The 13,227-nt window shown below is 43.0% G+C and overlaps 1 protein-coding gene across 1 annotated transcript in view; it reads right to left on the bottom strand.

Annotated features, from left to right (window-relative positions):
• CAMKV (CaM kinase like vesicle associated) overlaps positions 1–5,260 on the bottom strand; it is a 296,840-nt gene extending 291,580 nt beyond the window's left edge. The window contains exon 1 of the mRNA XM_078662250.1: positions 5,160–5,260. Within this exon, the coding sequence (XP_078518376.1) occupies positions 5,160–5,254 (95 nt within the window). The 5' untranslated portion in view covers positions 5,255–5,260. The remainder of the gene's footprint in view (positions 1–5,159) is intronic.
• Between the last annotated feature and the right edge of the window lie 7,967 nt (positions 5,261–13,227).

Raw genomic sequence — 13,227 nt, 5'->3', positions numbered from 1 at the left:
ATGCTTTCCGCAATCCACTATATGAAAGGTCGTACATTATATTTTTCGTAGCATGTTCCTATGTTTCCCTACCTTTTAGAACACATCCTCTCCATACTGTTTAAGAATTTATAGATGTGGTTCTATAATTTTCTCCTGTAAACTGATTTGAAGAATTTGATGCTAGATCTATAGTATGCTCCACTTTTCCCCCCTCCTATTGATTTGTAGGATTTCTAATCTTTTATTCACACTTGAAGTACCTCCCAAAGTAAATCTAGTTCGTGCCTAAGTTTACCCCATTTTAGAGTTATCCATTTCCAAAGCTGTTTAGCTACATTTCAGTTTGTTTCTATCTTCTCATAGACTCATAGATGGTTGCCTTAGCTCTCTTTCTATATGGTCATGTGCTGTTCGTTATTTTGATTATTGACTGCCTCTTGGTGGTAAATTGTATGATCTCCAAAATCTGAATTCTAGATAAACTTTTAAAACTTTCCAGTAGTCTGTGGTCATTTTATGAATACAAAGAAATTATAAAGTTGATATTGGTATTTTGCCTGCCTTTCTTTTACAGCTAGCTCCCTGATCCATTGTGATCATAGGTACCCGTAACAGTGGATTGGTAAGTCGGGTATACGAGGAATAAATAGGAACGGAACCAGGGTTACTGGTAGTAGAGTTGTTAGGTCACCCGATCAAGGTATATGATAAATTGGAAATATTATGGGCCTGGTACGTGTATGGTGAAATTATATGGCCGGGTGACCTGCGATCTCTATCACATCCAAACAGTTATCACCAAGCTATAGTAAGAAAAGAAATGTAGTTATGGAAAGATTCATATTTTATTCTAGAAAACAGCAGCCTGAGGAGTCAATTGATAGTTATGTGTCCTCGCTCAGGTCTCTGGCTGTAACTTGTGATTTCAAGCATATTACATATGATCAAGTCTTAAGAGACCAAATACTTATGCAAACCAATAACAAAAAAAAGCAGGGTAGATTGTGAGCTACTGCGGATGTCGTTAAACACTGCCATTGAAATAACTAAAGCTATGGAACATTCTGAAAAGTTTGTACATGAGATAAGAGGGCGTGAGAAGAGTAAAGTACACATTGTTGCAAAAGAGGGAGATAATGTCAAGAAAACTGTTAAGCAGAAAAATGAGGTAACACAAAAGTCTACATGACAGACTAAGTGAAAAAAGCCTGAAAGGAATAACATTTTTGCTTTGTGTTTTAGATGTGGTAGTGGTTTCCATTTGGGTAATTGGAAAATGTGTCCTACTTTAGAGAAAAATCGTTCCAAATGCAAAAAAAAGGGTCATTTAGCAATGGTGTGCAGATCAGCTCACCGGAGAGTGAATGTTATACGAAGCCAGGATGAATGAGATTTGGGTTTGGAATACAGTGATCAAGAGGTAAACACAATTTCGAACATCAATGATGAATGCGGTGTTACAACATTTCCCTCTTGCATTGTTAGCATTGATGGTATAAGTACAAGTGTGTTGGTGGATTCCTGCACCTGGTATACTATAATTGTAAATAACATTGTCAAGGCAAAATGGCCCAACAGAATCCTCTTGCCTCCTGTTGTTTCTTTAGGTGGTGATACAGGTGACAAGATGCAATTGGTGGTATGTTTTTGGGCAAATATGGAGTTTGCTGGTCGCAAAATGTTTGGGAAGGTTTGTGTTGTAAGGGATGGTCAGTCTTTATTGGGTTGGCCACATCAGAAAAAACTTGGGATCAAGCTGGATCCAAGGGCAGACCCTCCTGTCTATGCTTTAGGTATAACTTCGCAAGTTACAGGTAATGGGACATCTAGTGATGAGGTAGAATTCATACAGACATGGAAAAAGAAGTTTCCTAAGCTTTTTGCCAATGTATTGAGTATGTATAAGGGATTCACACATCATATCAAGCTACAGGACAGAGTCATTCTGGCTCATCATAGAGTACGGAATGTTTCTTTGTCGTACAGAAGTAAACTGAAGGAAATGTTGCAGGATATATGTAAGAAGAAAATTATTGAGCCTGCTGTTTCTTCTCTGTGGGTTTCTCTGGTTGTTATTTCGGTTAAATCCAACGAGGAACTCTGCCTCTGCATTGATCTACGCAGTCTCAATAATGCTCTTTGCGTTGATGCTCATCCTCTTCCTAATCTACATGAGATGGTATCTACGTTGGCTGGGGCACAAGTGTTTTCATGTTTTAATTTAGCCAAAGCACATCATCAGGTGTTGCTGCATGAAGAATCTAAAAACTTGACTGTGTTCATCACTCCTGTGGGTTTGTTTAGGTTCTGTAGAATATTTAAGACATTGTAACAGTGGAACTGGTATTAATCCCAAAAAAGGTCATGTAGAAAACATTAGAAAGGCTCCAGAACCTACATGTATGAAACAGTTGGTGGCCTTTCTAGGATTAACAGAGTTCTATACAAAACGTATCCCAACTTTTGCTGCTGTTGTGGATCCTCTAAGGTGTTTACTAAAAAATGCATCTGACGTAAAACCTTTTGTAATTGGAAGGCATTGCGGTATAGTGGTTGATGCTAGCAAATGTGGCTTAGGTGGAGTGCTGATGCTTAGGGAACATGGACATGAATGGATTGTGGCATATGCGTCTAGAGCATTGCTTGAAGCAGAGAAAAATTACTCTGTGATTGAAAGGGAGCTGGTAGCTTGTGTGTGGGGTGCTGTACATTTTAGGTTCTTTTTGTGGGATACAAGGATCACTATTAAAACTGATCACAAACATCTTGTGCACATAGTAGCACCTGGTGGTGGTCTTACCATGTCTGCTAGATTAGCCAGATTAGCTTCAAAGTTACAAAATTTTCAGTACAAGATAGAATACATCCCTAGGAAAAACAATGTACACGCGGATTGCATGTACAGATTACCTTTACCTATTGAAGGCCATGATAATTATGACGCAGATGATTGAGAAGTGGCGTTCACTTTGGAGGATATTAATTTACTTGGTCTGGAATCCCCAGTTGTGGAGGAGAATAGGTGGCATGAAGAAATGGGGAAAGACAGTGAATTTATCAAGGTGAAACAATTTATTTTGGAGGGTTGGCCTGAGGAGAGGAAAATTGCCCGTTAATTAATGACATTTTTTTAAGGTACATGAGAACCTGGCAGTGGAAAATAATATTATTGTACAGGATGACAAGTTTTTTCCCCCTTTTAGTTTAAGGAGAGCTGTTGTTGATATTGCCCATGAAGGGGAATTTTGGTATTTCCACTTCAAGAAGACATATTAAAGTTAACTTTTGGTGGCCCAGCATTGACTCTTTTGTGGAGCATCAAGTAAGATTATATGATAAATGTGCTGATAGTGACAAATCAGCCAAAGCCTTATATTCTGATCCCCAGCGTGTAGAGTTGCCCATAGCACCAAGGTGCACGTTAAGGTTAGATATCATTGGTCCATTTGCTGTCTTACCTACACAAGAGCCTTTTGGTATTGTTCTGATAGATTACTTTTCTAAATGGCCACAGCTCAAGATGGTGAGGGACGTGACTTCTGAAGTGGTCATAGAGTTTTTGGGTGAGATATTCTGTAGAGAGGGCATTCCCCAGGAACTCGTGACTGACAATGGGCCCCAGTTTGTCACTAAACAGATGGAGAAGTATTTGCAAAAATGTAGAGTGATTCACAAGAGAATTGCTGTCTTCAACCTAGAGGCCAATAGACAAGTGGCAAGGTCCAATCGTGGGGTTAAAGAAGCCATCCAATTGGCTGCAAAAGGCGGTTTGAGCTGGAAGAATGCTTTGCACTCTATGTTGTTGACTTAAAGAACCTTGCCTAATTCTGTTACCTTGGCGAGTCCTTTTGAATTGTTAAGGGGATGTAAACCTAGCACTAATTTGGTCCCATGGTCATGAAGAGACCAGACATCATTGCAATCTTGCTGAAGTAGATTTCATAGAAATTCATGAGCAAATGGAAGTGAATAAAAAGAAAATGAAAGAGGATCTCACGGAAAGAATGAGTGTGCCTGGGAAACATCTTGTGCAAATGGGTGACATGGTGCGGTTAAGGTAAGGTGTAATAGTGGGTAAAGGATTCGCAAACTGTTTGGACCCTGTACGTGTGATTCAGGTCTTAGGTAAGCTGTACGTGTTGAGGGTGGTACTGTATGGAATCTTAGCAGAGTTGTTATTTAGGAATGAAATTATGTCATCTGATGACTGTGCTACAAATGTTTTTTTTTGATCTACCAGGAAATTATTGTTTTTGGAATTCATGCTGTGATGGGTTTTTTCAGTGTAATGTGAAGTGTCCAGTGGCAGTTCCAGGAATTCAAGATCAAGACTTCCTCCTGTACACTTAAAAAATTGTGTACTTGCATAAAAAAATGTAAAGGGAGAAGATGTGTTGTATACACGAGCACGGCTTCCTTATGTCGCGCTCATGCTCAGCCGCGCACTGCGTGTTATTGTTTGAGGTAGACACGAGGGTGAACCGTGGTTCACGCTTGTGCCCACTTTCAGATAATGCGGTGGGGGGTGGCATGTGGGTGCATCTTTTGGATAGTAGCAAGGGTTATATATTTGGTGGAAGACGACAGTTGTTATTCTGTAACTGGACTTACCTCTGCTAACATGTTCCTGCTAAAGAAAGATTTACCGTCTACAATTTCTGGAGCCGTTTTTCATTTTCATTGAAGATTACGGGCATTGCTATAAAAAAGTCATCACTCGGTGCCAAACAATCAATGGATGAGGTGGGTTAACCCTTTGCCGAATGCTTAGGAAGGGAAATGTTAATGACACTTCAACAAGCAAATGGATGAAGAGGAAGGAATGAGTGCGTATCTTCATCAACACAATTTTTGAAAAGCATGAGGCTGATGAGACTACTCAAACTGTCCCAGGGCCAGACCTAAAGCGAAGACTTGGAAAATAAATTTAAATTCACACTCAAGCTGTTAAATCGTAGCATTCCATAGAACCCCAAATTCAGCTGATCATTTACCCTCTCCCAATTCTGTGTCCCAGAAGCCTCAAATGCACTTATTGTCTGCATGACCCTTTCACTTAAACCCACGACTCACTGAACACCACCTTAAGTATTTCACATGGACTGTCAGAAGTGGGCACCACCACTAACACACTGCACCCATGTCGCCCTTTACAGTGATCAGCATCCTTCACTTACGATTTGATGATCTGTCCCAAGTCATAGCGGTCAGTCACCTCCGAGATTTGATTGTAGTCCTTCTTGTCGCCGAGGGTCACACAGCCGAACGGCATGGCGGACGTCCAGTCTGAAGAGAAAGGGGATTCCAGGTTAGAGCTAGAATCTGCACTCTGTTGTTTAATGGTTTCTGACTACTGACATACAAGCCATGTCGCAGTGGTCCAGGGGCTTCAGAGATGACATTGTCAATTCGGACGAATGTGTTGTTCTAACACATTGTGATCTATTGCAGCCGCCATGAGCTTACAGTTTTAGAAATGGCATCTTGCTTTCACAGCAATTGAATACTTACCAAAACATTTCTCAATCAGCAAAAACAAAAAAGGAAATATCAGTTGCACTCTACACTTATTAATTTTATCCCAATTTCTATGTCATTATCCAGTGCACATTCCAAATAGCTACATAATTTTAACTTCAAAATTAAGCAAAACGTTACAAAATATGACCAAGTTCATCAGTAGGGAGCAAGAATGCCAGGGCCGCTGGTACAAGCAAAGAAAGTATCTAAATATTAAAATCATTTTAATTTCAAAATTAAGCAAATCATTCAAAATTGACTAAGTTCATCAGTTGGGAGCAAGAATGCCAGGGGCTCTGGTATAAGCAAGGAAAGTGGCCCCTTTGCCTGTTGCTCAAGTAATATTATACAGCAATTATCAGGGTTCAATGGGTCAATCTGGGCTCTGGGCCCAGGGCCTTAGCTTCAGGGGGGTGTTTGGGGTTTACACCACCCTAATAAATGTTTTTTTTTCTAAATAGTTGGGTACAGGAGCTTTCAGTTGGGTATGGTAAGGTGTCGCTCGGATTTCACCTGGGATTTTTGAATACTCACTCAGACAAAAGCACACACAAACACTCTCGTCTCTGTTTTGAGGGTCTTAAAACATGGTTAGTTTACAAAATACAGGGGCTTATTTACAAGCCCCTTGTGCCACTTTTGCATCATTTTTCCCATGTTAAAAATGACGGCGAAAGTGGCGCAAGGGGCTTGTAAATAAGCTCCACAGTGTTTTAAGTACCCCCTCACAATCAGCACTCATTTCCGTTTCCACTGCCCCTTAAGCCCCCTCATACACTGTTTCTTACATGATGATTAGCATGATATGCCAGTATGATTGTCGGAAAATCTGAAGCTCACAGTCCCCCAATCTTACTGAACACGCTAGCACATGTCTGGGGCACTGTGCCACTGCACCTAGTGCACCAATGGCAGCAATCCTCCTGATGTGCATGAGGATGGAAAAGAGAAGCAAAAAATATAAACAGGATGGAAAATACGGTGTTTCATTCAAAAAAGATTTATTGTGAAGTAAATTAGTGGCTCACTGAAGTATTACAGATTTACCCCAACTGTCCTATGAAGTTCGGGGCACATATATCAATACGACACGCAGCACAGCAAACCACCTTGCTATGTTGTGTGACAAGGTAAACGGCAGGTATGCTCCATATTTAAGATAATTCGGCGCATTCCTGCCTTTTCTCCCGCTGCCACACAATGTGCTGCCTAGCCCCAACGCAGCCAACTCTTGCACCATGGTGCGTCGTAAGGAGGATTGTTCTTGTGCAGGAAGGTATACCAATCCTGAGGTGTTTTTCTCTTTAGAAAGAGGAAACAATAAGGAGAAATAAACATATTTGTCCATGTTATGCCTCAACTGGGGAGGTCTAGCAGTTTTGAAGCATTCCCAGGTCTACCACTTATGGTAAATCTGAGACTGCATCAAAATCCATCGCCCCACTGTAGAATGCCTCCCTGGGGCAGAGAAACGCAGTGCAGAGATTTGCGCTGCGTTGTGTTATTCTGAATTTATCAAGCCACTCAGGGCCACGCCAGGTGGCCTAGCGTAGCTTGATAAATCACATTTAAGGGTTGTGTCAAGCATGCACCCCGTTGCGGGGTGCAAAAGCAATGCAACCCATACATAAATATGGCCCTAAATATTCCAAGATTCGCTTGGTATAGATTGTATGTCACAATATGGAGGGTAATGATATTGACTTTCACAAATATCAACCCCACAATATTGATTACCACTATTGTCAATGTAGGTTTGTACAGGGAAATATAGACTTACTATTCATCTTTTCATCTCTACACTACATGGCCATGTAGTTGTCGATACTGTTGCAGGCCGATATTTCAACCACAATATTGTGACCTACCCGCATAGTATTCACTCTGCAGATGACTAGTTCCTTTCTAAAACACACCTGAACACATTGTTGTGATTTTAATGTCCACATGATCATTGTAATGGTGCACTCAGCGTTCTGTGATTTTCTCCAGAGCAAACCTTTGTAAGTATGGAGACTGTGTGTAGTATGGTACAGGACATGGCATAACTTCACAGCCTTCCCTCAGTGGCCACTATGAATGGGATCACTGCCAACAAAGGATGGACGGAATGCTGACAATTCAAACATTCTCCCCCAGTCAAAAGATCTGGGTTAAATCCATTCTTCTTTTGCCCATACGCCACCACCCCAGTTTGGACGCAGTCGTATGCAAATCAGTCTTGACCCTGTGCCCCATGGGAACAGTCCAGACTGAAATGCCAGGCTAGGTCCTTCCTGGACCTGAAATAAGCATCCTGGGGCCGGTTTCAGGGTATGTCACCATTCTTCAGCCTGGCTAGCTGAATCCAGTGGCACAGTGAGCAAGGGACCCACGTCTGGGCATACCCATCCCACTTAGGGCGAAAAGTGTTACAGCAAACAAATGATGGATGGAATGCTGACAATGCAAACATTCTCCCCCAGTCAAAAGATCGGGGATAAATCCATTTTTCTTTTGCCCACTATGCCACCCCAGTTTGGACCCAGTCATATTCAAATCAGTCTTGACCCTGTGTCCCATGGTTACAGTCCAGACCGAACTGCCAGGCCAGGTCCTCCGTGGACTGGAAACAAGCATCCTGGGACCAGTTTAAGGGTATGTCACCCTTCTTCAGCCAGGCTAGATTCAACCCAGTGGCATAATGAGCAAGGGTCCCACTGCTGGGCATACCCAGCCCATTTAGGGCGAAAAGTGTTACAGCAAACAAATGATGGACGGAATGCTGACAATGCAAACATTCTCCTCCTTTGCTCACTGTGCCATTGGATTCAAGCTAGCCTGGCTGAAGAAGGGTGACATACCCTGAAACCAGTCCCAGGATGTTTGTTTCATGTCCAGGGAGGACCTGGCCTGGCAGTTCGGTCTTGACTGTTCCCATGGGGCACAGGTTCAAGACTGATTTGCATATGGCTTGGTCCAAACTGGGGTGGCGTAGAAAGCAAAAGAGCAATTGATTTAACCCATATCTTTTGACTGGGAGAGAATGTTTGCATTGTCTGCATCCCGTCCATCATTTGTTTGCTGTAACACTATGAAAAGGAAATATCGTTTACATCGCATGCGATACATCGCATGCCATTAAAACGCAAGTCGTTACAACTACCTGTTGTAGGGGGCAGAATATGTTGGATTTAACATCCAACACCTTCCCTACTGTTGCACAGACTGGAGATGGAAAAGTAAATTATACTATTCCAACATCCAGCACGCCCTACAGCAAGTTGTTGTATTGACTTGCGTAGTAATGGTATCCGATGTAACATCGCTGTCGTTGTTACAACGGTGTTGTAAGGGCATGCGATGTATCGCATGCGTTGTAACGTGGCCTATTCCTATGAACATCTGAAGAGTGATGCAATGACTTTGAGACATAAGCACCAAGGGTAGTTCATGGCCAAAGGCCACGACCTGCACATAGAGCGTAATGACGATGGCAGAAGGCTGATACCCATACACAGTGGTTTGGGGGACATATAGACTGGGCGTATACAATAATCAATTTAGCAAATGTGATACAATAAAATGTAGCATGAATTTTTGACAAACTACCCAGATAAGGAATAAATTAGTTATGCCGTAACTTATGAGCTAGCCTATTTCATGGTGAATTCAGGTATGTCTTCATCAACAATTGCGGTAATTTCTAGTACATTGGGATGATGGTATTTGCGAAAGATAACGTTTGATGGAATTAGGTCTGGATGTATCTCACATATTAACTTTGTACTAGTTAACTGTTAAGGCATCATAGGAGCTCACCAGCTTTGTTAAGGGTCAGATTAGGAGATTTTTGTGACACCAAATGGAAAAATGCTCAAATATGGCAACAACCTGAGCTTAAGGGCTAATTTGTTCACAAATGGAAATGCATTACTATGAAAATGTCATCTTTGTAAACAGTGGTCAGAGTCCGCCTTCAAGTAGCTATATAAATAGTATGTTTATTTTAGAAAGCTGATTATAGGTTGTTCTGGGGAACACACTTTAAGGACTAGTAGCCTTGTAGCACAGCCCTCTCACTGTAACTGTCAACTCAACCACCCTATGGCATCCTAACATTACATCACTTCATATCCTTAGATGAGCAGGGGAGACATGACAAAGACAACAGACTACAAGTGTATGTCCATGCTAGTGTTCCATAAATGGAGCTTTACCATTGGCAGAAGCAAGCCATTATGTTTATCTATCTATACTACTATTATAAAGCAAGAACTTTGGACCTTTGAGGCAGGTAAACTCGGGAACCACAGCGCCAATCCACACACCCGATACATCATTGTAATCGTCAGTATGTGCAGATGGATATAGGCTATATAAATTTAAAAAATATACGTTAGTTAAAAAATTGACGATAAAAAAAGTAGTCCCTTGCAAGTAGCGCCGGCCGCGACCTGCGTGGTGACATCAGGAGCGCGGGGAGGAGCGGCATGCAGGAGCGGAAGAGGAGCGGCGGACATCAGCGCGGGGAGGAGCGGCGGACAGGCTGGAAGGAGCGGTGAGGAGCGGCGGACAGGCGGGGAGGAGAGGTGAGGAGCGGTGGACAGGAGGTGAGGAGCGGCGGGGAGGAGCGGTGAGCGGCGGATGAGGTAGGTTATTTATTTAATTGGGGTAGAGTCAGTGCGGGTGTGGCAGAGTCAGCGCAGGTGTGGCAGAGTCAGCTAATAGTAGTATAGATTTATTAAGGAGCGGGGAGCGGCGGATGAGAACATGAGAACATTACAAGTGAGCAAAAAACAAAAACAAACGTTACATTAAATGAAGCAAAAGTAAAAAGGACAATCATGAGCCAAAAAAATACAAGAGCTAGCAAATGGTGCATTACAAAAGTGACAATTGTGAGCGTAGCAAACGGTGCATTACAGGAGGAAAAAGTAACGTGTGCAGGTTACAAAAGCATACAAAGTAAACATAGAGGTAAAATACTGCAATATATGGAGGAAGGCTCCGGGGGAACCAAGGACAACGTCGGGGCGGCGGGGGGCCTGAAGCCTAATTGCTCCCGGACAACGGTGGGACGGGCTGCTAGTACTAATATAATAAAGAGAGAGCCCAAACCTTTGAGGCGGGTAATCTCAGTACCCACAGCACCAATCACAATACTCAATACAGCGTTGGAAAGGGCAGTTGCAGCAGAAGGACATAGGCTATGCAGACGGCCACCATATACATTTAAAAGGTAAAAGAACCGTGCCAGCAAAGTAGTCCCTTGTGGGCGTGTCTGCGTTGTGCTGTGGGCGTGTGCTGGGGGCGTGACAAACGCTGGGGGCGTGTGGTACGTTCCGCCCTTCATGCCATGTCTCATATCGTGTGCTGTGGGCATGTGCTGGGGTCGTGGGCGTGTGCGGGGCACGGGATTACGGAAAGCGAACGTTGTGCCCAATATTTCATTGTTTTTTCTTCCCAGGTTCTGTACATTCCAGCTCCGGGTGTCCACCCTGCTCCCTTTAAATACCCCTGCACCCCATAATCATAACCCACCCTTACTCCTTAAAATACCCCAACACCCTTAAACACTAACCCATCTTAACCCTATAAATATACCCTGTACCCCAAAACCCAAACCTATCCCTAAACCCTAAAAATACTCCTGTACCCCCAAAACCCAAACCTACCCCTGAACCCTAAAAATACCCATGTACCCCAAAACCCAAACCTAGCCCTGAACCCTAAAAATACCCCTGTACCCCAAAACCCAAACCTAGCCCTGAACCCTTAAAATACCCGTGCCCCAAAACCCAAACCTACCCCTGAACCCTAAAAATACCCCTATACCCCAAAACCCAAAACTAGCCCTGTACCCTAAAAATACCCCTGTACCCCAAAACCCATACCTATCCCTAAACCCTAACACTACCCCTGTACCACATAACCCAAAACTATATCTGAACCCTTAAAATACCCAAACACCCCAAAACATATACCTCAGTACCCCAAAACATGTACCCCTATACCCATACTTAGCTTATCCAAACATAAAAAAACATGCTTTTACCAAACCTACCCCTGAACCCTAAAATACCCCTGTACCCCAAAACCCAAACCTAGCCCTGAACCCTTAACCCCTTCCACGCTGATGACGAGCTCAGCTCGTCATGAGGTACACCTCTCGTACGCTCATGACGAGCTGAGCTCGTCATGAACCGCGGGATTTCCCGATTCTCAGCGCACAGCGGGAAAACGCGCCACGCGCATGGGGTTAAAATACCCCTGTTCCCCAAAACCCAAACCTACCCCTGAACCCTAAAAATACCCCTGTACCCCTAAACCCAAACTTAGCCCTGAACCATAAAAATAACCCTGTACCCCAAAACCCAAACCTACCCCATAACCCTAAAATACCCCTGTACCCCAAAACCCAAACCTAGCCCTGAACCCTTAAAATACCCGTGCCCCAAAACCCAAACCTACCCCTGAACCCTAAAAATACCCCTATACCCCAAAACCCAAAACTAGCCCTGAACCCTAAAAATACCCCTGTACCCCAAAACCCATACCTATCCCTAAACCCTAACACTACCCCTGTACCACATAACCCAAAACTATATCTGAACCCTTAAAATACCCAAACACCCCAAAACATATACCTCAGTACCCCAAAACATGTACCCCTATACCCATACTTAGCTTATCCAAACATAAAAAAACATGCTTTTACCATTCATGCATTTACAACGAATTTCGTTGTAAATGTATGCGTTGTAAAAGCATATAAAATGTAATGCCATGCGTTATAATGGCATTGCGGAGTCATGGTACTTTCGTAATGAAAGTATGCGGAGTGATGGTATGCGGAAAGAAAGTTGCGGAATAATGGGTGTTTACCCTCCCCCGGTAAGTACATTGGTGGCACGGCGGCCCACATCTCCAGCAACATACTCATATTTTTTCCCCACCGATTTGAAAAATGCACAGGTCTCTCTCATTGATGGCCAGCACCGACATACACTTTTAGACACACCTCCCGCCACAAGTTCTAGAATTGCGAACTGTAGAGCTGGGGAGCTACGTTCGAATCTCGGCATCAGCTCAACATCCTGTGATTCCAGGCAAATCGCTTTGTCTCCCCGTGCCTACCACAAATGAATATGTTCTTCTGTAATGTAAATTGTGCTTATGCCATGTTGTCGAGTTCGGGCTATATAATATTGCAAAGGAAAAAAAAGTAGGGAAACTCGAGTTCACACACTACTGAACGCGCACTCTTAAGTGCATCAGCAGTGCACTGTGAATCGGAGCGTTTCACAGGCCTGTCACAGATAAGAAATGCTATCAAAACGAAATCCTAGAAAACAATATACTACTGGCCGGCAGCAATTCATACCCAGACAACGTCAGGACGGGCTGCTAGTTGTGTATAAATACTCAAAGTATATGTATGCTAAGTTAGCATTATGGATGCACATGGGCCGCAAATATATTTCATATACGTAGTTTCATTATCGCATGTGAATCGCCCAATAAAATGATTTTGCAAAGTTTCCTAATTACAGCCAGTATTATAGTATTGGTAGGCAATATCCAATTATGGCCGGACTGGTCATTTATCCAATGAGTCATTTCCTCAGGTGTCTGGAGTACTTACGTACCGGTTTTTGAAGGCCCATGGACCAAAGTCTCTGCTGGCGCCCATCTCTCATTATCCAGCTTCTAGGAGTTAATTACAGCAGATAGGTGGGAATT

The sequence above is a fragment of the Lissotriton helveticus genome, chromosome 9 (genome assembly GCF_964261635.1).
Source record: "Lissotriton helveticus chromosome 9, aLisHel1.1, whole genome shotgun sequence".
Taxonomy (NCBI): domain Eukaryota; kingdom Metazoa; phylum Chordata; class Amphibia; order Caudata; family Salamandridae; genus Lissotriton; species Lissotriton helveticus.
The sequence above is the reverse complement of the archived record's forward strand: the minus strand, read 5'-3'. Positions and strand labels throughout refer to the sequence as shown.